Source organism: Netta rufina (genome assembly GCF_964035555.1).
Source record: "Netta rufina genome assembly, chromosome: 4".
NCBI classification, from domain to species: domain Eukaryota; kingdom Metazoa; phylum Chordata; class Aves; order Anseriformes; family Anatidae; genus Netta; species Netta rufina.
This window is the reverse complement of record NC_140127.1, coordinates 53,588,089-53,615,457: the sequence shown is the minus strand read 5'-3', so window position 1 is coordinate 53,615,457 and position 27,369 is coordinate 53,588,089. Positions and strand designations below refer to the sequence as shown.

The 27,369-nt window shown below is 42.8% G+C and overlaps 1 protein-coding gene across 1 annotated transcript in view; it reads left to right on the top strand.

Moving 5' to 3' along the window:
• Nucleotides 1–4,246: 4,246 nt before the first annotated feature.
• Nucleotides 4,247–27,369, top strand: part of KLF3 (KLF transcription factor 3) — a 28,248-nt gene continuing 5,125 nt past the window's right edge. The window contains exons 1-6 of the mRNA XM_084286637.1: nucleotides 4,247–4,359; nucleotides 7,955–7,993; nucleotides 15,059–15,155; nucleotides 21,321–21,816; nucleotides 22,296–22,443; nucleotides 27,192–27,352. Coding sequence (XP_084142763.1) covers nucleotides 15,099–15,155; nucleotides 21,321–21,816; nucleotides 22,296–22,443; nucleotides 27,192–27,352 — 862 coding nt within the window. The 5' untranslated portion in view covers nucleotides 4,247–4,359; nucleotides 7,955–7,993; nucleotides 15,059–15,098. The remainder of the gene's footprint in view (nucleotides 4,360–7,954; nucleotides 7,994–15,058; nucleotides 15,156–21,320; nucleotides 21,817–22,295; nucleotides 22,444–27,191; nucleotides 27,353–27,369) is intronic.

Sequence of the window (27,369 nt, the reverse complement as noted above, 5' to 3'; positions counted from 1 at the left end):
CAACAACACCAATTGCCTTGGTCCTCAGGCGATGGGAAGGGGCAGGCAGGGAGGAGGAACCTCGGATGGGGCAGGCAGCAGCACCAGCCATCAGCACCAGGAGGAGGGAGGCTGGGAGGGGCTCAGGCATCTGCCTCCTCCCTAGGCCCCATCCGCCTTACCACCAGCTCTGACCAAGCTCCTCGGGTGGTTTCCTCCCTCACGCACCTGCACGACAGACCCGGGGAGCCTGGCTGCTCGCCACCATCTTGCCCTTCCTTTAAGCAAACAGTAAGGTCCCAATTATGCAAACGCACGGGTTGACTCACATGCTACTCACGTGGCCAAGTGGCTACAAGATGAGGGGCTTCCACGCCAACACAAGAAGCTTCCACACAGTGAAAGTGTGCCTTGCCTTGTACTGTGAAGCTCTGAGTGTCTACAAAAGCCTTTCGTGGGGACCAGCGGGTTGACAGTACCCACACAGCTCCCAGAACTGCACGAGCATCGTCAGCCAAGAGACAGGGCTGAGTCACACAATTCACAGGAGGGTATGGCTGTTCTGCAGTCACAACTGATGTGACGGCGGTATGGTATAAACACAGCTGGGCAAGCTCTAAATTAGCTAGCTTGGGCACCGGTAGTAGTCTAGCCGTGGAGCTCAGGCCAGCCTAACCACTCAGGTATTTACCCAGGTTTTGGGCACGTTTTCCAGCCAGCTCTGAGTTCCACGCTGCCGCAGCTGGATTGCACCCAGCTCCCAAGCCGGCTTGTTTAAAACCAGCTCAGGTATGTCTGTGACTGCAGTGTAGACATACCTAAGCTTCTAAATCATTTAAACTCCTACTGTCTCAACTTCCACATTTCTGAAAACTTGGAATTACAACACAGAGCCATATCAGTGCTGTGCTGCTGAGGTTAAACATTCAGTGTACAAGAAATATTAGTATACCATTTTAAGTGTGAAACTTATGGTTCTTCTAAGAAGTGAACTGCATTTAAGAAAAATAATGAATTTTGCTGGATATATGATGACCTCTCTCTCATTCCACCCAGAGCTAGTTTAGTGAGTACCAGATGTAGAGGTGAATATCTGACCTGAAACTGCAGAACACAGTAGGTTTATACAAATGTACCTGAATACATCAAATGTGTATAGGCCTTATCCTGTATCTGTGGGCTAAGGACAATTTATCTGCATAAATACCACTCATTGACTAGATAGCACATTTTGTAACACAGACCGACTCAGAATAAATGCCAGAGTAACTCTTGCATTGCTTGGGACCAGCAATCCACCCCAAGTTCATCCCATAACCCAAAGATGAATTAAGGATTGAAAAAGTACACAAAAAGTACACCAAATAAAGTACACTTCTTTTATTTTAAACTGTTTCAGGGGAAGCAGAATAAAAAGATTTACCCTTAAAAGATGTAAATTTGTTTACAGTTTAAGTCACATTTCTCACAGAGGTAATGTAGCTGATAGTAGCAAGTGTTCATTTGTGCATGGCTGGATTTGGTCCTCTTATAGACATCTGGACATCTTATACCTTTTAATTTAACATTTTAATACTGATTTCTTCATGTCAATGATGCACACCTTCACCTCCGCCCACTCTAAGTACCACCTCCTGTCTGCTTATACCAGAAACCTGAATGTGCCACGCTCTCCGCCACACTTCTGAGAGTGAATCTTCCATCTCGTGACAAGGGTTTGTGCCATGTGCTACAAAGCAAAGCAAAGAAGACCCAAGCAATATCCTTTATTCCTGTCATACGAGGGACTTGCATGCCACTGGTCTTCCTCCTGAGAGAGAAGTCATTCAGCACGACAACATCTGAAATGCTGCTGGGATGATGGGCAAAGCAGAGATGGAGGAGGTGTTGTGCTGGAAGATGTTAAGGGCTGCCATCCGCCAGTCCTTTGATCCAGAAACACTTCCAGACCTGGTTAAAACTGCTGGGTCTGCTAACCAGATGGCAAGGACTCTCCACACACCCAGCTTCCCCCTCCTGGCTTTTCAATTCCTATTAAAATCAATGAGATTCTGCTCCTTTCAGAACTGGAACATCTCTTCAAATTTTTGAATTGCTTAGGTACAAAAACCAAACACAGGAAGATAACGAAATGCTGACAGGTGCACAGTCCTGTTTTGCACCACAAAAGCATCGCTCACAACCCCCTCTCTCTTGTTTGTTAATACAAATCCAGAGCGACTTCACAGAACACAGTAAAATTGCACTGGATTAAACTTGGTTCATCTGAGGCCAGAACAAGGTAATAGTTAACAGGAAAATCCAGTGATTTTACCAGGAGGAGCATGCTTGCTACTACGAAATATTTTTGCCTGTTTCAGAATTGGACACCAAAACAACTCTGCCCCCTGACTTCAGAGCTCTAGCTAGCTGTGTAACCTGTGCTAGCTCCCAGAATAAGAGAGTGCAAAGCTGGGACATAACTACTTTATCTTGAGCATGTTTGTGCAAGAAAATTACAGCAGCTCCTTTTCACAGCCCTAACAAAATGTTTTGTGTCTGTCTGTATGTTCTAACACAACAATTCTGTTTATTTTATAGGCTTATAATAAAAAAATCACACTTTATGAGCTACATGATAATATTTCAACAATACCTTGTTGTGACATGATACAGTGTAATTATCCAGGAGATACTACAATTTATTGTTGTGTCATTGAGTCATACCCTTCGGGGTTTCAGACTGGTGTCTTAGTGTGCTTTATAAAGCCTATCGGGCTATGTCAGGGGACACATTAAAACATCCTAGAACCAAAGATGTAAACTGAACATGTGGCTGTGCACAGCGGAGCGTGCATCTTGAAAGCGTTTCTCCCTGTCCTTCTCCCTTCCTTCTGTGTTTTGCTTTTACAGCTTTATTGACTCGGTAATAATCAAAGAGAACAGAAATAACAACCACCAGAGGTGAGTTAGGTTGGGGTCCCAGTCAGTTGAATACAGGCTGATCCCAGGGGGGGCTGGAGATGCCCAGCACCCACCACTGGTGTTACCCACAGGACCAAACGTGTAATCACGGGTCCCACAGGGCGACTTCTCCACCCTTAAAAAGCTTCTCATCCGTCCACGGTTCGCACTGCGGGACGGAGCCTTGCCAAGCGCAGCGGTTGCCTTTTGGTTGACGTGTCAGGTACCATTTATCAGTCAGAAGAGGGTAAGATTTTACGTGGCGCAATGAGTATATAACACCTTATGTACAACACGCAGAGTGTTAGGGGCAGAACCTTTGCCTGAGCAACAGAGCCGAGACGGCAGGCCGGGATTTTACTTCACTTTATTCCAGCAAACACCGCTCCGAGTGAAACCCCTCGGTCCACAGGGAGACAAGCGGCTCCTGTTCCGCGGACCGTCCGTGCAAAACCCCAGCCTCCAGCAGCGAGCGCCGCCCGGGGCCGCCTCCTGCCTCCCGCGGGGGGCCGAGCCGGGGCCGCCTCAGGCCGCTGCCCCCCGGCGGGCCCCGGCCCCCTGTGCGTGGGGCGTGAGGCGCCGCTCCCCGCGGGAGGCCACGCGGCGCTCCCCGGCCCGGGCCTCAGGCGGCCGGCAGCGGGCGAGCCGCCAAGCCGGGGCGGAGGCGGCCCCACACCTCTGCCCCACGCCGGCCGCCCGGCCTCGCCTCGCCCCGCTCCCTTCTCCCAGCCCCCGCCGGCCAAGCCAACTCGGCGGCGGCAGCGCCCCAGAGCGAGCGAGCACCTCCCTCCTGCCCTCCCTCCCTCCTCCCTTCCTTCCCCCCGGGCCGTGCCGCCCCAGGTCGGCCGGGGTGGGCGCGGAGGGAGGGAGGGAGGGGAAGGGGCGCGCTGCCGGGGAGGGGAGGGGAGGGAAGGGAGGGGAGGAGCGGCCGGCCGGGCAGGTTTGTCGGCGGTGGTTGTCCCGCTCCCCGCCCCTGCCCTCCCCTCCCGGGGCTGCTGGCGGGTAATGAGTGTCTGCGCGAGGCCGGCTGCCCCCGGGAGGCAGGGCTGGGCGGCGGGGAGTCACGGCGTGCCCGCCTGTTTGTGTGCGCCGCCGCTCGCCCCGGCCCCTCGGCGGAGCCTCCACCCCGCGGGCGGGGAGCCGCCCTCCCGCCTCCCTCCCTCCGTCCCCGCCCGGCCGCGCTCCCCTCCGTGACCCTCCCGGGGAGCCGGGCAGGGCGAGAGAGGCGGCGGCGTCATGTGACAGCGCGGCCCGGTGCCAGCAGCCCGGGGGGAAGGCGGGAGGCAGGCAGGGAGGGAGGGAGGGAGGCAGGCAGCGGGGCCGCCCCTCCTCGCACACACACCCCGCACACACACACAGAGCCGGAGCCACGGCGCCTCCAGCCTCCAGCCTCGCCGCCCAGCGCCCCCACGGCGCCCTCCGCACCTCCTGCCCAGCGTAAGTGTGTGTGTGTGTGTGTGTGCGCGGCAGCCCCCCGGAAAGTTTCCCCGAGCTGCTGTGGGGATGGGGGGGATCCGGGGGGCTCCGCGCACCTGCCCCGACCCCGCTGGGACGCCCCCGCCGCCACCATCCCGGTGCGGGGTGCGGGGGCTTTTTGGGGACGGGGGGACGGGCAGCGGCCCGGGGAGATGTTCCCGGGTGGGTTCGGGTTTTGGGAAGGGTCCGGCGGAGCTCCAGGTTAAGCCAGGGGGTGGTCGTGCCCCCAAAAACCATATTATCCGCCCCCCCCCCCCCTCCTCCGAGCTGGCAGGGGTCGAGGTGAAGTTCAGCCGCGCCGCAGCTGGGTACGGCGGTAGGAGCAACGACCGCAATTTGCTTCCCTTTTTCTGGACGCCGTTCATTTGTTATTAATAATAATAATAATAATAATTAATTCTTTAAGCCTAAACGCGGACGGGAGCGTTTACTTTGGACTTTTGTCAGATGCGCCTCTCGCACGGCCGGGGGCAGCCCTGGCACAGGACAGCCCGGTGCGGGGAGAGGGACTGGGGGCTGCTCAGGAGGGCAGGGAGGGGAAAAAAAATAGGGACTTGCCTCGTGTCCTCCCCTGATACCTCACTCACTGTACCTATATTGTCCGCTGTGCTTTATTTGCTTCCTAGCCTTTGAAAATGCAGGAAGTGCCACTGTTTGTAGAGCTGAACTCTGAAGGCTTTATTGTTATGAAAGGCTGAATTTGGGTGCCGGATACGAGAGCTTTGAAGGCTTACTTTATTTAAACTAATATCCCTGAATGCTCATTACCTGTATTGAAAACAAAGGCTTACATGGCTGCTCAGTAATGATTTTTTCCCATATAATACTTTTAAGATGCACACTCTTGGTAATTGCATGAGGAACTTCTTGTGTGAGAGGAGCTACATCTGGATTTGATAATCCTGCCTGACCCAGAAGAGATTTACTTCAAACTAACTTTCCTCTTGTATTTTTAAGAGCTTTTTGCCTAGTATAAATATAAAAACTTGAAGCTGGTGTGAGTGGCCTTTTTTATTTCTGTCCAAGCAGGCAAAATACCTTTTTTTTCCCCTGCACACAGCGTGGTACAGACCACAAGAGGGACGGGGGCAAGGGCGGGGTGTGTGTGAGGAGGGAGAAGATATAAAGTGGTCTGTGCCTTCCATGAGAAACTGGACAAAATTTGCTCTCGGTAACAGAGCTGTGAGACAGCCCTGATGTGCTGCGAGGATTTGAGCCATGCGGTCGATACCTGGTCAGCCGAAAGCAAAAGCCTTCAGATAAAAAATGATGTAAACGTGAGCGAGATCAGCCAAAGGCTCTAAGGTAGTAGAGACAGGAGCTGTACAGCCACCAAGTTGCTTAGTTCCAGATGCTGGGTATGAAGACAGTAAGGAGCTGATATCATCAGCATAAAGCCTGCACCCACACATCGCTGTGCAGATGCTCTGCTGGCCAGCGCACTCTTAAACACCAGCCCTGGGGAGCCTGCAGCAGTTGTTAGTGCTGCTGTAGTGCCAGTCCACATAATTTGCTGTAACATGTTCTCACATTGGATAGCGTTAGCTGTCCCACCCCTGGTGTATAAATAACCGATGCAAAGCATGTAAGGGAAGAGAGTGCAATGAAACCACAGCTTTGAAGGAAAGCAAGTGTTGAAGTTACTCTAGTATATGACATCTAGGCAAAATGCACCTTTCCTCTGCCTCCACCTTGAGGAAGGAGTTCGTTTATCTGGCTGGGTATTTGGGCGCTTTGCAAATAAAAGTGTTTTATCCACAGAAAGTCGGGTCCCGAGGCAAAGTCTCTGCATGTGGCAGAGGGATGCCGACAGCCACGCGTGCGGTGCTTTGGACAGATGCAGTAGGTGCGCTGAGCTGTGCAGGTCCTCAGCCATGGAGCATGCTGGCCCAACCAAGCGAGATGCTGCCTGCAGCAGCCCCTTCCTCTACAGCTCCTCCTGTGGCCGGCTGATTCCCTTGGTCCTGCTCGTGTAGGTCCTCGCTTCTGGACTAGGAGCTGTGACTGCTTGGAGAAATGAAGCTCTGCTTCTGTTTAGCTACTGGCGTTCTGTCAGTCCTGTAATAAATCAATCAATCCCGGGGAAAGGCTTCGGTTAATCGTCATGACCCGTGGTGTCTAAAAAATCTCGTGCTCCCTCGTGTTGTTAAGGGTGCCTGTTTGTAAATAGGGCAGGTCCCCAGCATAAGGACAGTGTTTTTCTTCACACCCAATGAACAAACACCTCCACCCACTGTTGTTGTTTTAAAAGACTCCAGCTGCTCATGAATATAGGGTCAGGGAGGGCCGCCTAAATGTTTCTCTGTGCTTTCTCCCCAGCGCAGCCAGCAGAGCTGTTTCCTGTTCTTTGTTTCAAGGCTGGGGTTTGCGTCACACATTCCAAGTGGCATATGTGGTGCTCTTTCCTGTTTCAGGCTGTTTTCTGGTAGATCGGTAGCCTCATCCAGGCCCCTTGTCACTGCCCCTCAACTCCCAATCCCCACCCAGTGAGTTATCATGTCTCTACACACTCACGATTGCTTAAGATGCCTGTGTTATGTCATCATGAGATTTCCAAGTTAACCTTTAACGCGCGCCCGCGACTCCCAATGTGCTTATGGGGGTGACCTGAAGAGCTTCGCTCCCTTTGCCGAGAACGGGTACTCAAGTCTCCAGAGAACTGGGATCCAGTTTTCTCCTCTGGCTTGCAACACCAGCCGGGCTGGAACAGCTCCATTAAAGCTGCGGAGTTACGCTGGTGTAAAAAGAGCACAAGAAGAGAGCCCACATCTTGCAGATGCACCTTGCAGAGGGAGCTTTGGCTTCTGCCCTTACCCAACCTGGATGGCCCACCGGAAGCACCTCGTAGTTCCAGTTCATGAAAGGAATAAACATTTTCTCATCATCCAAACTAGAAGATTCTCTGTCTCATGGATGTAATACAGAAAATGAGACTGCTGGCTATCTTTTCTTGGGAATAAATAGGTGTAGCTGTCCTATGTTTTGCATTTCTGAAGGCGCAAAAGTAATCTTTTTAGTCCCGTTTTTAGATTTGTCTTCTTCCCACAGCCTGTTACAGGCAAACATGGAGAAACTTCAAGAGGAAGTCCAAAAAGAGATATAAATCTTGCTGTTGCTTTGGGTCTGACTGATGAAGAGCTAAAGGACCCAAGCCAAAGCTCATTGAAATCAAGAGAAAGACTTGCATTAACTTCACTGGGCTTTTGAATCAGGCCCCTGGATGAAAATGCAAGATGGACTGTTTATTCCTCTCTGTCATTTCTGTGCTGGAATATGCATGTTTCCTGTTCGCACCGAAATACTTTAACTCTTCTATTTTGCTACTTTTTTTATTTCATTTTTTAAAGTAGCCTTTTAATCCCTGCAGTTGCTCTTTAGGATGCTAAGGATCACTTGTTTGTGATCATTGCAGATGTTTTAAATGCTATTGTGTCTTTTAAGAAGTATCTGAAATACATGCTATGAACTTCCTCTTTCAGGGTTTAATTGTATGTGAAAAAAATACTTACTAAATAATATGCGCATCCTTACATGAACTTGTTTCTTGTCTATTCAGAATTCCAGATAACAAGAAGTATTTGGCCGCACAGTTTTGGTAAGTTGTTTACTGATTATTTTCACATTTGTTACTGCCACTTATTTTTACATAACTATTTTTACTTAATTTAGTCAATTTGCACAGGATTTCAAACATACCATCTTTTTTTTTCCCTGTGACAAAGGAAAAATGTTGCATTTAACTGTAGTTTGATACTGGAAACTAGCGTATAATAAATGCAGTACATTTTGTGGTTCACACCTTTTTGTATTCAGAAGTCTTACAAAATCTGAGACTGAGATTAAAATTATAATAGTTTTGTAAACCAACTTTTTAGTATTAATTAGCACTGCTAACAGGAGGTCTTTTAAAGTTCTTTATGCTGTCAGCATTGAAGCTTTGTGTTTTCATTCCAAGGCTAGTTGCTTCCAATCCAGAATATGAAGTTTGGCAGAGCTGGTTTTAGCAGAGATTTAACCCTTCCCTATTAAGTGTTGACTTGATGCTGAGCCCTCCTTTGAGGGCTTTGTAGCCACAGTAGATATCTCCCAGGGGAAAGAAGTGCAAGTGTACATCAGCCATACTGAATGATAAAGCTCTAGTATTTTTTTAGTAGTAAACTAAGTCAGAATGGAAAAAAAAAAAAACAAACACAAGTGTGTGGTCAAGTCTGTCTATCATGCAGTCAGTATGTTACCAACAAACTTGATCCATGAAGGCACGACAGAATTTCCGCTTTTAAAGAGTCTGAGTTTCTTTGATCACTGTCTCACTTGTACCCACTGCGCTATCCAGCTCTTTTCCCTCTTGTTTTTTTCACTGCTGTAGATACACAGAAGTTCATCAACATTTGCCCTATATTCAAATCCTCGCTCAAATTAGTCGTTTAAGCTATTGTTCATAAATGTACACTTTCCTTAGGATTAGAATTTCTTTCTTCTCTCCCATACTATCAAAAATTTTCAATCTCTCTCAAGGTTCATGAAATAGTAGAGTCCTTTATGTTACACAGCAGTACCTTCTGTCATTCTTCCCTAGTAATATAAAAAGACAGGATTAATATTTGTCCTTTAAAATTATCTTCAAAATTAAGAAAAAACACAACAGAAAACAAAGTTCAGTTTGGAAGGGAAAGATTATCATACCATTCCACATACTTCACTTGTTTTCAGAAGTCTGATCTTTTATCCTTACTAGACTGTTTCTCCTTCGAAGCAGTAGCTTGAGTTGAGACAGGAAACCAGACAGTAGTCTGCCCTGATAAGGGAGAATATTGTCTAATGGAGGTGCCTCAAGAGCTTTTCTTTCTCTTTCCCTTGGGTTCAGTAGATGTAGAACTGAAGGTTGAACTGGACTCCATTTTTCTTTGGCAAAAGAGGCATTTTTTTTTAGTAAGCACTGCAAAAACTTTTTTTTCCTGAAATTTTTATGTTCAAGAAGTCCATTTCCCGACATGTGGCTTCAAACAGCCTGCAACAGTAATTATCAAATCTAATTGAAATACTGATTAGTCTGCTACACAGCTGATAAATGATTATGACAAAACAGTTCTAGGTCAAAGTGATATCAGCAAAGTTAGAATGTACAAGCTGCACAAAATACCAGATTTTTCAGCCTGCTTGCACTGGAGGGAAGGTAAAAGATGTTTGTGTCAATAAAAAGCCAAAATAGTTTGAAATTCTTTGCCATGTGAAAGGAAAGAATAAAATGTGCTGTCACATAAAAATTAGAATGTTTAATTGCAGTGGGTTTTAAAAAACTAGTTATTTTGATTTCATTGAAGCATCTAGTTAAAGAGGCATATTAATCTTAGAGTAATGAAGTTTGGAGGGGAGCTCTTGAGGCCATCTGGTCACACCCCTGCATTAGGGTGCATGGCATTTTTGGAGAGCTTTTATTGTTAAGTGACACAACTTAATGAAATCGAAACAAAATATTGCCATTTATCTTAATATTCCTTTACGCCTAACAAGTAAAGCATTCAGCTGAAAGTTTTTGTCCAGGTGCCGCTTTCTTTTTACACGGTATCCTAAATTTTTGAACACTTACTGCCATTTCCCAGAGGAAATCCAGTGAATAAGCAAATGCAGGGGGCTGCTGACCTGCAGCATGTTTTCTTGGTGTACTGCTTCTTCATGATTTTCCCCCTGCTGTTCTTTGTGGGGTGGCTGCTCCGTTCCCTTCCCCCAGCTCCATCTCGAGGCCTTCGCTCCTTCCCCTGCTCATGCTGTCTGGGGCTGGATCTGAGAGCTGTGCTCTGCTGAGCTGGGGAGTTTCTTTGCCTGCTGCTATTCTGGGGCCCAGCGCAGTTCAGCACTCGCTTACTTCCCATTAAAGTTAATGGAACTTCAGAAATACTTTTTTTTTGCTGACACAGGTCTTGATGAGCAGCCGGTACTGTCAGTGCAAACACATCTTGCTAGGAGCTGTGGAAAACCCTTTCTCAACCCTTTCCAGGGACTCCTGCTGTCAGACGCTGTTTTTTCCTCTGTCAGACTATCTTCCAAGGTTCCACTGAAGGAGGCTTCTCAGCCCGGCCCAGGAAGCCTCCCCTCCCTTTAGGATTTCATCAGTGGAGAGTCTTCTGATGTTATCACTTCTCCTTAATAATAGGGGAAGTTTGACTTGAGGCTCGCAGAAGAAGTACCACTTTCGGGGCAACAGCGTAAGTCCCAAAGGGCTTGGGCTGAAGAGCTGCAGCCACAAGAAACACGGTGGCTGCCAGATACCAGCAGCGCTGCCCTGTCTTTGGGGAGGCCGCTCAGGCAGTGCTAATTTAGCAGATACCATTACATTATTCTGTAATTATACCAACAGTAACAATAATACCTTGATGCTTCTAGACAAAGCCTCACTGTACCACAGGGCAGCATTCCTTGCTTCCCCAGGCAGAAAGATTGAGAAAGCAAACACTGGCGCATAGTTTTATGCAGAGTGAAGAGAGGGAGGATTTATGGCCCCCACCCTGCTATCCACAGCTGTGCTATCTTTCAGGTCACTGCCTGCGCTCCCAGGTCTGGAGCAAAGGCTCTGTGCTGCCGAGAGGATCTGTAGTTGTTGGATGTGCAGAGCCAGAACTGGACGTCCACCCCACCCTTTCCTAACAGGGCTGTGGGGTTGGCGGACCTTGAAGGTGAGGTACAGAGCCATGGCAGGAGCACGATTGCCTTTCAGCAGCTGGTGTGTGGTGCAGATGTGCAGGCTGGGTGTGTTTGAAGAAACTGTTTTGCTCCTTTTGGCCACTGCAAATAATCTATACAAATCCTTACTGCCAGAATGCAGGCTAAGTGACTTTAAGCTCTCATTTACTAATTATGTCTCTGAAACAACAAACCATACCCATCCAGAAGTTAATCTCAAGAACTCTCCAATCTTGACAGGGACATGAACTTTCCTTCTGGAGGGGATACTTTGGTTCTTAATCGGGTTGTAAGGGCAGATTTTGTGATTTTTCTCATTTGCTCTTTTCACTGGACTTCACACATGGAAATACTGAGGAACTTTGCCTGGACTTTACCTTGCACCTGTCCTTATTTGCATACAAAACCCAATTGCTTCATTTGTCTTTCTGAAGTACAGGGCGTGAGCAAAATCTTATCAAAAGCCATGTCCTGTTTGGACAAGTTGGACTGACTTGGCAGAGATCCACAGGGTGGAGTGAATGGGAGGAGGCAAGAAAGTAAAACTGGGTGGCTTGTTAGCAGAAAAAGAGAAGGAGAGAAAAAAAAAAAAAGGTGGAACGTTTGCCTACTGGATTGCAGTTAATTATTTAGTTTCAGATTACATGCATTTTAAATTCTTTTAGCCCACGTGAAAAAAATAAATAATAATTTATCTACTAGGTGAACACTAAAAGCCCTTACTTTTTAATATGTTTAATGTAAATATATTGTTGTTTCTTCAGTGTTATTTTAAGGGTACCTGAGAAAATAGGAACAATATTTTAACTTTCCAGAAACTAGTTTTATTTACTAAACAATTTGTGGGCTTTCAAACAAGCATATTATGAAATCAGTGTGTAAAGTAGAACCCAACTGTTTTTTTCATTCCTCTGTAATAGAAACAAATAAGATTGTTTACTTTCCCTGTTGGCCCCTTCTCACATGTTTAGAGGGAAGACATAGTAAGATTTTGATTTGGTAGGCATAATTTTACAAATAAACTAAGAAAAACTACTGTAATTTCTTACTTAAAGTAGCATGGTGTATTTGTGTGTTTATTAGTGTGTATGTAGACATATTTCCTTGTGAATATGGGCCAAGCAATCTCTTTGGAGCACTATTTCTAGACACAAAGAGCATGGTTTTATGAGTTTGCTTGCAGTCTTAGGAAAGTGTCGCTCTGAGCTAAATTTTAAATGACAGACCCAAAGCTGGTTTATACTGACTCTCTAGCAGCTCTATCAATTTCCACAAAATAAGCATCAAACACTCTAGTCTGGACCAACAAGACCAAGTGTTATACATTCATTGATTTTCCCATCTTGAAAATTTTTCTACTTACCATCAAACTGGGAAAGAAAAGCTATCTCTTGAGTAACACACGATGAAGGAGTACTCAATTTCTGCACTGTGATGCAGCAATAAACGTAATGTTTTCTTCTGTTCTTAGATGACTGCATCTGAGAAAGATTGAGAATTACTTTTCACTTTTACTTGGTGCAGTACACTTTCTGTTGTCAATGGCACTGCACAGTAATTTCGAGTCCTCTCAAGAAACAGTCAGATGTGTAGCATGAAGTGAAATGTGAAACAAAAGTCTTTCATGCACTTGGAGCAAAAGGAGGGAAGGACTAATTCTTAAATTGAAGAAAATCCAGTTTTAAAACTACAAAATGAGTAGCCTGGGAACATGACTGGTTTCTTAGAACAAATCCTCTCCTCTCCTCTCCTCTCCTCTCCTCTCCTCTCCTCTCCTCTCCTCTCCTCTCCTCTCCTCTCCTCTCCTCTCCTCTCCTCTCCTCTCCTCTCCTCTCCTCTCCTCTCCTCTCCTCTCCTCTCCTCTCCTCTCCTCTCCTCTCCTCTCCTCTCCTCTCCTCTCCTCTCCTCTCCTCTCCTCTCCTCTCCTCTCCTCTCCTCTCCTCTCCTCTTCTCTCTTCATTCTTCCTTTCCTTCCTTCCTCTCTACACTGAAGTACAGCTTGATGTGTCACTATCTATGCACATTCAAAGTAAAAACTGAAAGTTTCTGCAAATCTGAAAGTAAGTTGTTCCAAATTCTTATGTATGAAGTCTGAAATGGTACATTTTTCTGTAAATATTCTTTATGTTTAAAAATACCTCTTTTTTTGTGTTCCCACAATGCATATATATGTCAGTGGATATGTGTAAGTGATGCATAGATACATGTGTGTACCCAGTGCATAGATATGTGGATATATTGCTGAGGTAACAGTCCTCTGAAATGTTAGTTCTCTCTGGGAAACACTAAAAACCTGAAAAAGATAACCATTCAAAGAAAATAAGTATGGTTGACAGCCTTCTTGCGAGCATGATTAAAGTGTTAACAAAATTATCATGATTTCTAGTAAGTAGAGTCATCTTTACAAAACTGCTTCTAAACTAAAACTACATTTTATGTTTAAGATCAAAATTGCATTGAGCTGTTCTATTTAACTTTTTTTCTTCAGTTTGCTTTTATCAGGCCTGTGATTTTTCTAAGAAATGCTATGAAGATACATTAATTTACTCATGATCCTAATTTGTTTCCGTTATTTAACAGGAACACTGTTGTAATATTTTTCTGTAACGCTTGAAACTGCATTCATATACCTGAATAATTAACTTGACTTGTAACAGCTCATGCCATCTTTCTGTGGAAGCATTTACCAATTCCTTATTTACAATCACGTGGCAGTTCATTGCAAGATTGTTCATTAGCGTAGGCTCGTTAGCTTTAACTTGAAACAGGTATAGCTTAAATTTCGTATAAATTTATGGGGAAATTTTTTCTGGGGAAATTTTCTGGCCAGAACTCCAAATCTGTTGAGCCTTTAGCCTACTTCCTTGGGGTGAAATTGTCTAGATGGTGTCTTCTGGCTGTATTCGTTTATTTCCAGTGCCATCTACTGGTCAAAAGTAAATGTAAGTTTTTTTTGTCAACATCTTAGAGATGTCAGACCACTTCCTTGCAGGGCAGTGCAAGGTACTGTACATGATCAAAGTATCCTCGCTGAACATCAATCATATAATATATACCATCTCAACTAGTATATAAAAGCTTATCATAATCTAAATGTCACTGAGAACAACATTACTTTGCTTCGCTTGGTTTTACTTTTTTACTTTGCTTTATGGCCCACTCCAACAGAGATACCTGTTCTTTGCCTGCACAGTATCTTTCCAAACTGACCAAAGATGTGTAATACAATAGTTAAGTGATGACGTGCTTTATGCTAAATATTTTTTTTTATCAGGCAGTTCAAGATAAGCTAAAATTGGAAAAGTGAGGTTGAACATTGTAGAAAAAACAACTGAAGCTGCACAGAATACAGCCAGATTTTCTGGAGTGCTTTTCCTTTGCATAGTTAGCAGAAATTATTGTTGAACTGTCAGCAAACTTATTCTCTCCAGAAAATAACTTAAGTATTCTTTCATGTTAAGTTATTGCAGCACATTGAGTGTACTTCTCTAAATTAGTCCAGATTTTTCATCGTCTTTCTTCTGCGTTGATTTCAGTGTCATTGCACATGAAGGTTTTGGCTTTTCTATTAGGACTTATAGGAAAGAGATTCTTTCCAGAATCAGTTCACTTTATGGTCAGCTATACGAGATTATTCTGAAGTTAAAATCATGATGAGAAATGTATGGTCTAGACTGTGTTGTATTTGCACACTGACAGCTAATGAAAGTTGATACATGGACATGAACAATAAAAATTCACAGCAACTTTCATTAAAGTGAGCAGATGTCCCTTTATTTCAGTGGCGAATGGGAAAGAATAAACTTAAGATAGCTTTTTTTTTTTTTTTTTTTTTAAATGAAACTCTGTCAAATATTTAAGAAACTGTGTTAGAGATGGATAAATACAGACATGTACCTGGCAAATATTAAGTTCTCTACAGTTCAGAAAGTTGAATTGGGGCTTTCCTGCAGCTTTCTAACACATTGTCTTTCTTGTGTAGGCCGGGACATCGCAGGCATCAGAACAGGTGAATAAAAAAGATGCTAATGTTTGACCCAGTCCCTATCAAGCAAGAAGCCATGGACCCTATTTCAGTGGTAAGACTTTTTAAAATATTTCAGCCATTGTAATGACACTGTTCCATCTATAAATTTATACCAAGATTTCTCTTAAGCTTTGGACTAGTCTAGGAAAGGTTGTGAATCTGTATTTTCATATTAGGGCAATAAGACTCATAGTGTAGGAAGACTTTCTGTACTTCATGAATTTGTTGTCCATGAATGACCTGTGGCATTACTTCTGCTGGTGTGCCATCCACAGAGCAGAGGAGAGAACATCGAAGAACTCTACACCCACACACTGCAAATACAGTCTCTTTAGGTCATGCTGCTGACTTCATGATGGAAGTAGGTTGAAATTAAGCCACTAGACTTCACAGTGAATTGGCAAGAGCCTGTGGTTTCAGTGTTACACCTTTGAACTAAAAACAGTTTCTCCCCATCCCCTCTTCTCTTTCTATTCTGGTCTTAACCGCATGTGCCTAGGGCTAACTCAGTGCTCTAACCAGCAGAAAATTAATCTTGACAAAAAAAGTAAGGCTTTTTTCCTGGGTATGCTGAATTAATTATCTTACCATGTAATCAGATGAGAAACAGTGGAGGAGGACTGGAGAAAAAGAAATGGAGACTTGACTTTTCAATTGGGTTAATTTTCCATCAGCTTGGTATATAGGGTCACCTCTGCAAAGTGTTTGATAAGCAAGAGCAACAGGAACATGTGGCTGGGAAGGGAACACTGAGCTGTGATGATTTAGGGTGCCAGGGAAATACAACGTTAGGAAGCAGTTTCCCTATACTTCACCTATTCAACTTCAGGCTGCTGCCACTGAAAGGAAAGATTGTTTTTTTTATTCCTCTTTTTCAGCTTTTTGCTCCCACTGTCTTCTTTGTATGACATGAGGCTACTGTGTGGACACAGAATAACTTGGATTCTTTGAATCAGACCACTGAATTGCTAACCTGCCAAAAATACCCCACCCTTTTTTTTTGTCAGATCAGGCAACTAATCTGATTCACTCTGCAGCTGCTTGATGCTAGAGTAAGGGGAGGGGAAAGGAGGAGGGAGCAGGACACCTCCCCTTCCAGCAGTAGCCTGCAATAAGATCAGATTAAGTGTGACATGAAACCACACCCTTAGAAAGGCTGATCAATTAAAAGCATGAAGTCAGTGTGCATAAATTAGGGTGCATTAAACTCATTAAACTCATGCTCTGACTGGCATCTCTCAGTGAAAAGTTTGCTTTCTGTTCTATTTAAAATGTAGAATAATTGCATTAAATTAAATACATCCATGAGCACTCTGATTTCTTTGGTGCTACTAAGGACACTTCTTGAGTGTTAAGCTTTATATGCATTTTAAAATTAAAGTTTGACTTCCATATTTACTTCTGAGCAAAGATAGAAAAGAAATTGGCCTATTATTAAGGGTGTAAGCATATTGACAAATTCCAATATTTGGGTCAAGAAAGAACCTTAGTATTGATCAGTCTGTGTGTGACTTCAATCACAGTTATTGCATGTCCTCATTGAGATGAGTGGTGATTATCCATGATTATCTAAGGATGTTTTATGGTATCTATCAAAGGCAGAAAGTGGGCCACCTGTACAATAAAAATGTTAATGCATGAGTAATAGAAAATCACTACAGAGACACCATGAGCTGTCTGTTGTACACATCTGCCTTCATCTCCCAGAAAAGGCTCTGCAGTGGTTTGGGATGATGCACGTGAGAGGCAGGAGACCCTGCCCCAGCACCCTGGGCACAGTCAGTCCCTCAGAAGGCTGACCAGGAGAGCGAGCCATCGCCCTTTAACAGCTGTGGGTGAGAGAGAACATGCAGTGGGAAGAACAAGGGCATGTTTCCAACATGAAGCACTTCAGGACTGTAGTTCCAGGTGTTGTGTATTCTATGCTGCATGCTGCTTACACATCAGAGGAGTGGTTGGACCTCTGGAGTCAGCTTGGGCATCCTCTTAACTCAGTGCTGTCACTCCGACTAGCTCCTAGAGGCTATGTGGAGCACTTCTTGGTCATGTAGCATCCCTGGAGCTCTCCTGCCAAGGCTGCCCAGCAGGAACAGCATTTAAAGGCATGGCATGGAGAGAACATAGGAAAGGCTAGCAGACATAGCCAAGTACATTAGTGCTGTTGATCTTCCTTCTGAGGAGGTAGAAGGAAAGACAAACTATTAGTGTCATTTTTTGGAGGTGCTGAGCATAGGATTCAGTTTAACATGGGCTGGCATAACTCAGTTTCAAAATCAGGATTTGTATGGTATCTGTCATTCGAATAGTATCATTAGAGATCAGACTAAATGAAGCCCTTTCAGAATGATTGGTTATTTTACCCAAGCATACACTGTAGGCATAAAGTCTGTCTTTAAAAATTCCCATTAGTTGGGGTGGGAGAGGGAAACAAATTATAGTCTTGACTCCACTGTATTTCAGGGCGTGTGGCTGAAAGGATTAACTATACTTCTCAGATGACTGCAGCTCGCACCCACGGCATTTCATCACTATACCAACAACTTGTACTATTTATTGAATTGAATTATTGAATTATTAAACACATTTTATGATAATTCTTAGTGAACTAGTGTCAGAGTCATCTGAATCCTACCTAAATGTTTTCTGTGAGGACCTTTTAAACATTTGGACAAACACCAGTGACCATTTAGTGAAAGAAGTTCCTTTTCTTTGTGTGACCATCTTTCTTTGAATTGAAATAAACAATTTTCTCTGCCCCTCCATCAGTTAAAACAAAAACAAAACCAAAAAAAAAGATTGTTTCATCCCTTTTTAAGGCAAATGTGCTACATGAGGGATTGAGGTCTTAACTCATCTACTAGCATGCCTTTTGATTTATTAGCTATTCTGGACTAAATCCGGTTCATTCTTTTCCATGATATATACTTACACATGTTGTAAAATCAGTAAGCAAGTTCTTCATCTGTTTCTGGTTTTGTAAAAGTCTGGCTAGACTATGGTTAAATTCATGAGGTCATGTAGTTTGAAAAAGACTCGATGACTTTCTTCGAAATGTGTTATCCTGTACAACAAGCAGTACGTTTCACTGTGGCAGTTTAACAGAGTTGAGCAAATTCTATCAGATCAGTGCTTCGCAATGTCCCCTTGTGAAAGCAGCAGTCTTCTGGGGGCTGATAGGTGCTTTTGACACTCTTGGCTGGTCTTCTTTGATAGCTTGTCAAGAAGAAAAGCATGGTGATTCTTCCTCATTTTGGAATTACTGATTTAAGTGTATCAACCATATGGTACTTTCGAATGATAACTCGAATATCAGAAGTTCCTTGAAAAGCAAGGAAAGGGAAATGAACTGCTTAATAAGGTCCAAGAGGGATAGTATCATATCAAACATAAAAAAAAGATCTGGATGGAGACTGTAAAGGAATATAACTTGAAATACAACCCTGCATTTTAGTAGTGAGCTACTGTGGGGTTACACTGTTCTGTTCTGCACAGGGATGTTTCATCAAAGCAGAACTTAGTGGAAAGTGAGAATTTGTGGGTTCTTTGTGTTTTGTTTTTACCTTTTTTATCCAAGTCAGACTGAACTCCCACGTGCACTCTTAATTCCCACAACGAAAATCCAAGTAAAGTCTTACCAGCTTAAATGTTTTGGGCAGAGCAATAATATCCAGTTTTACATTGTTCCAACAACATGCTGAGCATTTAGTATTTTCAACATAAGGTCCTTAGTATGGCTGCAAATCTGGTAGAGATCTGTACAGGATGGAACAGGCTGCAGTCCCCAGGGGAAGGTCTAGGATTGGTGAGAAAAGACTGCTCATGCAGGCTATGAAATACGCTCCTGGTTACTGCAGTTGGTGGCATTTTGAAGGCCAAGCAGTGCCAGTCAGGCTATTTTGTTTGCTATTCTTAATGCTCCCAATTTACAGAAGGACACTGTGAAGTCTTCTTACAGGGTGAAGGCCAGTGAGATAGATCCGAGTGTGACTTACTCCAGGTTAACAGGGTTTCAACAAAAATGTATCCCATGTGGGCTCTGATTGATAGCAGATACCCTACTTTTAGTTGTTCAAGCATCCTTCTCGTCTTTTTCACCCTTTCTATACCCAACACAGATTTGGAAAGCCTCACATACTGTGAATATTCAGGTGCACAAATAAATTCAAGAAATTCCCTCTTTTTTTCTGCTACTCTTTGAACTGTGAGAGGCATAAGGAGGCATCTTTCTGCTGCTTTAGAAAAATCTCTCTCTCTTGTCATAAAGAAAATCATTTGTTGCACCACATTTTTCTTTCACAACTTTATCTGCTGTCTGGATAAAACATGACAATTACAGTCTTGAAGAAAAGTTTAGAAAAATGATCCAGCTTCCCCAAACTGCCATGAGAAATATCTGATGCTAAATCTGTGCTAGATTAATGACAACAATGTAAACCTTTTATGAAAAATAATTCAAGTCATGAGAGGTAATACCGAATCCCTAACATAATCAAGTTTTTAAAATATTTTTTTTCTCCCCAACTCTTAGAAGCAACTTCTTGCTTGTGTAAATATATGTTACTTAACTTTTCCAGTTTATAGGTCTCGGTGCAACATTTTAATGGTCTGGTAGTTTTTCAGCACACACTTAGTGTTACTTGCAGAACTGGGTACAGCTTGGAGATGCTTCATTCTTTGACTCAATGACCAAAAGCATTCCCTAAGATATAAACGGTGAGGTCTTTTTGCTTTCTAGTATTCTTGCAGTCTTTCTAAGTTGTAGGGTTCAGTGCACTTGTGCAAGATCCGTAAGGCTCTGCTATGCATGAATTCATGCGTGCTGTGGTACACAGAGAACTTTACAGATCACAGGAGTTTGTTATTTTCATGTAACTGATATGAAGTATTAAACTCTATCAGTATTCAGAGGCCTTCGTCACTTGGAATTCAAATAAATTAATTACTGATAGGCTCAGCAATGGTGGCGTACCCACAGAACTTGTTTTACCGCACAATGCATGCAATAATGGCATTTTTATAGAGTTGTGAGGAACCAGTTGCAATAAAAGATGAACATTTTTATAAGTTGACCTTTTAAGTCATAAAAAGGTTAATTAAATAACGTTTCAGAGTTTTTGATGTGATACTTATTGTTTGAATATTAAACACAATTTTTATATGCAGCTTTATTTGAAAATAACATTAGTTAAGAGTATTTTGTAGACTCAGTTTTGTTGTTTCTCATCACATCATGAAAACATAACATTTTCTAAACTCACTGTTTCAAAAAAAAATTAAGAAAATAATGTTTGTGTCATTTTGCAATAATACTTCTGGCTATCATCAACATTTACAATCAGATAAATGTCCTTTACAGGGAAGACATAAGGTGGCATTTTGAAGGAAGACTCAATGCTAGAAGTTTTAGTCCTAGAAGAAACATTCTGAAATGTTACAGAATTGATTATTAATACCTCATGGTTTACAAAAAAATATTTTTACTGAAATGTGGACATCATCGTGTAGGTTAAGATTAACTTCAGGTTTTATATGATCCTGTATTGAGAACTGCTGTCTCCCACTAACAGGAATCTTCTTCCAACACTCCAAATACTTATGCCTTGTACTAGTTTTCCAAAATCAGACTGACTAGTTAGCTGCTTTTTTTTTAGCCTGAAGAGAAAAAGAAGGTAGAGGTTTAGAATTCACCTGTTGCACTCTTGAGTTTATCTCCCATAGCTTATATAGCTCAATTGTAAATTTTTTTTATCACTCACAGGCTGCAAATACTTGATTCCTTGTTCTTGTGGCAATTGTGAGGTATTGTTTTCCAGTTACTTAAGCAGTTGATTGGGATCCATCATATGACTTTGTGTTCCTCATTTTATACTTAAGTACTGGGCATAGCACCATGTATCTACTGAGTCAGTTAAGTAATGTGCATCTTAGTATATGAAAAGCAGTTTTTAAGGGAGAAAAAACGTTGAATAAGCTTTGAGGATTTGTTTTTCACCATCTGTCTTGCATTGCTTCTGAAACAGTGAATCAGTACGTGAGTAACTTCCTCTGCATGAAGTCTTAGGCTTTATTTCACTTTTGTTTAGAAAATAACATTAAAATGTTTTCTTGAATCTTTTTCATTTTGCCTCAGTTTTATTAGCTGTCATTCCTTTTCAGCTGTAGTTTTATGCACATTGATTCATTATTTGATCTTTATTTTTTCTGCTCCTTCTGACAGTCATACCCGTCCAATTACATGGACCAAATGAAGCCAAACAAATACAGCGTCATTTATTCTACACCGAGCATGTTGCACAATAAATTCTACTCAAACGCTGACGGACTATCGAATGGAATCCAGATGGAGCCAGTAGACCTTACGGTGAACAAGCGAAGCTCACCGCCTTCCACTGGAAGTTCTCCTTCCCCCTTGAAATTTCAGACTGTGCACAGAAGAACTTCCCCCGGATTGACTCTGTCCTCACCCAGCTCACCTATCAGTAAATTCACGCCATCTCCCCCGGGAGTACAGCCTTTATCTATGCCCATAACAATCCCACCTGTAATGGCTGCTGCTCTTTCACGCCATGGACTGAGAAGCCCTGGAATTCTCCCAGTTATCCAGCCTGTTGTGGTCCAGCCGGTTCCTTTTATGTATGCTCCCCATCTCCAGCAGCCCATCATGGTGTCCACAGTTCTTACAGATGAGATGGAAAGTCCAAGTAGCATGCAAGGTTCGTGTGGTCAGTTTCTTTTTTATGCCCTTTCATCCTGGGAAAATAACTGTATATCCAGGCACCTTTTCATGCATTTTTCACATTTGAGGAAGTGGAGACGTAATTTCTGTTCTTCTAAAATATGCAAAGAATTTACTATGTAAATATTTTACCAAACTTACCATTCTGTTCTATTTTATACCTGCATAAAGGTGTTTATCTTAGTAGACCTACTGAGATTTGAATTGATGAAAATGTGAATTGAAATTTTTTGAATCATAGTTCATCAGCAGATAGCCTAGAACCAGAAGATTTTATATTTGTGTATAAATTAGAACCAGGAGATTTTATATTTGTGTATAAATTGGTGCACTAAATATAAAGCTTGGGAAGGGGTTCTTTTGCTTTAACTATAGATTTTTATGTATATCCTTTATTTATGTAGCTGCCTATATTTTTGACATGTTGCCTTCCTCCTCTGACCCTTCCCCATACAGTGCCTGTCATTGAGTCTTTCGAGAAGCCTACACTGAAGAAAACAATTAAAGTAGAACCAGGAAGCGAACCATCGAAGACTGACTTCTATCCTGAACGAATGTCGCCTCCAATGACCTCATTGTCTCCCCAGCAAGTAATGCTTCAAGAGTAAGTAGCTAACGGTAGTCCCAACATCAGCAGGGGAACAAAATGCAGTTCACTGCAGTAGTTGCTAATTTGGAAGAGTGAGAGAGAGTCACTGTGTTTGACATGTGGTAAAATACAGAAAAACATCCTTCCCCCCCAGCTGCCACAGTGAGATGTGATGCAACTTTTTTTTCTTCTTTGACAGGAGTAGATAACATGTTTCTACATAGCAACCATGTAGATCTGTCATATTTATATAATGCATTTCTGGAGTAATGCTGCTTCCAATCCTACTGGATTATACTGACTTATAGAACTGCCAATAAGTCAGAGATATATCTTTAAGTAAAACCAGCATCAAGTTAGAAAAATACATTGAAGACATTCCATACTGATTTCTGTATTTATATGACCTAAAATACCTTTCTTTAAAAATACTCTTTCCACTTTCTTTTCTTGGAGTACCTTTTTGTCTTTAAAAAAAAATTGGCTACCCAGTGGAAAGAAACCCCTCAGGCCTACAAGTTCTTTGTACACCCAGTGAAGTTCCATGTTTACCTGAGGCCATTGTTCCACAAATGGTTTTTTTTGGCAGCTTAAGTAGTTCCGGAAGCTCTGTCTCCTCTCCAGCCACTTGTTTGCACCCAAGTACCAACTCATTTTGTGCTGTTAGAGCTGTTACTGGGACCAGTCCGTGAACTGGATCACAGATCTGATCAGGTTTAAAGCAGTCCTATTTGCAAAAGGCAGAGCAAGGGCTAGAAAGAAGAAGCTGGTCTGGGGCAGAAATTTTTTGATGGGAAAGGTTAAAAATTTATCAGGAATTACCTGAGGAACCATGGCCACATTTCCATTTACTACTTTCCTGCAAAAAATTTAGTCAACTTACCAAAGCTAAGGAATTGTCCAGAGTCCAGCTCATCCTTCAGCAGTCACTGCTCTGGGTGGACACACAGGCTGGTGGTGTGGCTCTGGCAGGACGTGAAGTTGGGAACTGAGCTAGTTTCGTGGTACATGACCTCTGAATTCATTTCTTCCCTTCCTTCCTCTGAGTGGGGAAGAAGGACTTCGAGCCAGACTGCCAAAAACAGTGTGTGAGTGCAGGAACACCAGGTGAATCAGAGAATGGTTTGGGTTGGAAGGGACCTTAAAGATCACCTAATTCCAACCAGAGAAAGCATGGGACTGGCAGTCTTCTGCATGTCCTTCAGAGGGAAGGCATGCTGCTGTTCCAGAGCTGGCTGCACCCCAGACAAGCTTCTTCCAGGCACCCCACTCATTTTCAAGTCTCTCAGCACCTTAGGTGTGGGTTTCAGGCTGCAGGTTCTTTGCAATTAACTCCGATTGGCATTTAATTTGGTACTTGCACCATTTCTGCCTTTTTGAGTGAAATGACAGCTAACTGGTTGCCAGCAAGCTTTCCTAAGCAGGATGCTGCTTATTTAAAAGCAAGCTTGTGTTTTCTATTACAATGAAATAGAAAACTTTCCGTGGTTACTAGGTGGTGACTTGTCTTCCACAGTGGACCCAACACACACAGTAGCTAGGTCTGTATCTACTTGGAACCAACTTCTGCGAGGTCAGGGGTATCAAACACTACGCTTCTGTTCTTTGTTAGGTGTCTTTAAGAAGAGCAGACCAGTAAGTGCTGTTCCTGGCTGATACCACACCCTTCCTCCAGGGCTGAGACTTCTGTAGGCTTGTCACCTGCATTAGTGATTTGCATTAACTATTTCCCAGTGAGTCCAGTTTCCACAGGAAACCCATCCACCGAGCAAAGAATGTAAAATTTGCTGTAAGATATGAGCAGCATTGTTACATGGGAGCGGTCTGTTCCCAAAGCATCTCATCCATTTGCCCATGCACAGGCATTGTGTTCGTGGAGACCCAGTCCTCACGTTGCTTCCTTAAATTGCTTCCTAGATGTCCTGTAGAGCTGCGGTTCATGTTCATTCCTAAAGCCAGCCCTTTGGAGTTCAAATTCTGCTGTATCTGCAGTGAGCAGTTTGTTTATGGCAATTTCTACCTTTCATCATTTAAAAAAATAGGCAAATCACAAAAGTTACAAGATGAGAGAATTAAACCTTTACAAAACTCCCTGTTGTCTCACAGCTTCATCATCCTCTCTCTCAGCATTATGAGCTCTAGTTACACATTTTTTTTTGTTGTGTTTCATAGGTTCCAACTGCCCAAAGTTTTGACACACATTCAGACACACAGGGAAGTTACACTAAAGGGGAGTATGTTCAGTCTCACTTTTAAACGGCTGTTTTTGAATTAGTTTTTGGCAGATGCATTATGTATATAATATTGGTGGCATTTCTGTAGGGATTGAAAGGGTTGTTAGACATTGGAACAGGCTGCCCAGGGAAGTGGTGGAGTCACCATCCCTGGAAGTCTTCAAAAGACGTTTAGATGTAGAGCTTAGGGATATGGTTTAGTGGAGGGCTGTTAGCGTTAGGTTGGAGGTTGGACTCGATGACCTTGAGGTCTCTTCCAACCTAGAAATTCTGTGATTCTGTGATTCTGTGATTCTGTGATTGTTGGACTTCCTAGAATGTCTGATAATTGATGTACCTATGCAGTGATTTCTAAAATGAAACTTCAGGTAAAAAATCTCTGACAAGTATAAGAAGCCTTGTTAACATTATATTCTCATGCGTGCGTAAGTGTCCAAATCTAACTCATGCTAGCCATATAGTGTGGTCTGCCGGTAAAGAAGTAGAAAAAGATGCTGAAATTACAACATGATTTTTGGAAGATACTCTTAACTATTACAGATTGATGCCTACATGGTTAGCCTTGCATGAGTTTGTATCTTGTGTAAGAAGGGACGGAAGAAGGCTGTGCATTTATTATTGACACTTACCTCTGATTTTTGACACCGTCTTAACCATTTTTTAAAACTGCTGTCCCCTGTCTGAATATTGATAACGTTCTGTAGTCTTACCAGCCTCCTTTCCTCCAAATGGAAAATGAGACAAATATGCAGCATTTTGTGTATGCACTCTTAACATCATGAACAATCACAAATGGCATACAGTCAGTATCCTCTTTCTCCATTTTTCCAGCTGTCACAGTGCCCAAGAGTAGCCTCCACACATCGATATTTAAACCAAGTTTGCTTGCTGGCCTAAGTCAGAGCTTCTCCAGAAAGAGTAGTATGCTACAGCAGTAACACTGAGCATTACTTTAGAGAAGCATTTCTCTAGAAGCTAAAAGTCTGTCTCTTATTTAAGAGTATGTACATCTGCATCTAAAATCATTGCCTTGGGTTTTCTGCCGTTATGGTATTTTTAGCTAGATTTAATGTGTGCTTGAAGAGTGCATCACTCAACAGTCACAGAAACACCCAAGAAAGAGAGTGTGGCTCCCAGTTTCAAGCTGGTAACTCTGTAATAACAGAATGAATACTAGAGTGAAACTTTTCTCACTTCACTAATTTCCATCCTGCTGCTGTGGAGGCTAATAGAAACTATTTTTCTTGTTAAACCATGCGCAAACTTTTATTTGCTGTGCCTCATGAGTGTTGTTTCTTTTTCCCTTTTTTTTTTTCACCAAAGGACCTTTAGCACATGTCCATGGTCTTGCTGTGAGAAGCAGTCATTCAGCATTTCTGAATATTAGGCCCTAAAGGAACTTGGTTAAAGTAACTCTTCATATAAACCTAGTGATAATTAAATGTAAATCAGCTTGTAAAGAAACTTGAAATACAGCCACTGAGAAACGACTGGGGTTCCAGAAGGCTTATATCTATCAGATGCAGGGGCTGGTCTTAGAACAAGGAATACTAATATCTGTACATTATATACTAAGTTTCAGTTACAAGCTTAAAAACAAATAAGAAAGAACCAATGTGGACCTGCTGAACAGCTGAAAAATGCAGGTTGCAAGATTCATAACGCCACCTACATTTCTGACAAACATACTTCCTCTTCTAACAGTGACATGGAAGAAAGAACCAAGGTTCTGCCCAATGGTGCACTCAGGTTGTTGTTCAAACAACCCGTAGTGAATGACAGCTTTTGAGAAGCTCAGTGTATTTTCAGAGATGCGAATGTTTATGTTTTTATTTGTTCTGGAAGTCTGTGTGCAGTTAATACATGTCCTACCTGCACTGTACCTGTGGGCTTCAAAGCAAAAAAATGATGTTTATGAAGGTGGAGAGCCAGCTTTAGACATCCTGTGGGTGTGTTGCACAGGCTAAACTCTACTTTTAGGAATTGACGTCAGTGGTATAGGGAGGCCGCACCCTCCTGCCAGCACCAAACAGGAAATTCTTAATTACTCTCTAAAGGAGTGGCTGGAACAATAAAGATTGAGTTCTGCTTTGAAAGCCTAAAGATACAATTTCTGTAATAGTATGGAATAGCCATTTCCAATTACAAGCAAATTAGCAGCATTTTTAGGCAGAAGAAAAGTTGCAAATAAAGACAACAAAAGTTCACTATGAAGTCATAGTTTGAAAAATCTGGGTTTCACTGAAAAACAGGAATTTGAAGGGTTTTTATCTTTATAAGTTTTTGAAAAGCTAGTTAGTAGTAAAAATGGCTACATCATGCTGAAAAGTGAGTAAGCATACACAAATATTACTGCTAGAATACATGAAATTTGCTAAACCCTCTTGAATTTTTCGACATGCATGTAATGTTGTTCTTCCTGCCAAGAGACAGCGTGGTAGTGAATAAAGGACTCTGTTATGAATCATATTAGCTGAGGTTTGCTGTGCTAAATGTTTTTCATTTTTAACATTGAACTTAACTTCACAGGAATCACCCTTCAGTTATAGTTCAGCCTGGAAAGAGACCTTTACCTGTGGAATCACCAGACACGCAAAGAAAACGCAGAATACATCGGTGTGATTATGAAGGCTGCAACAAGGTCTACACTAAAAGCTCCCACCTGAAAGCTCACAGAAGAACCCATACAGGTTTGAGCACTGCTATG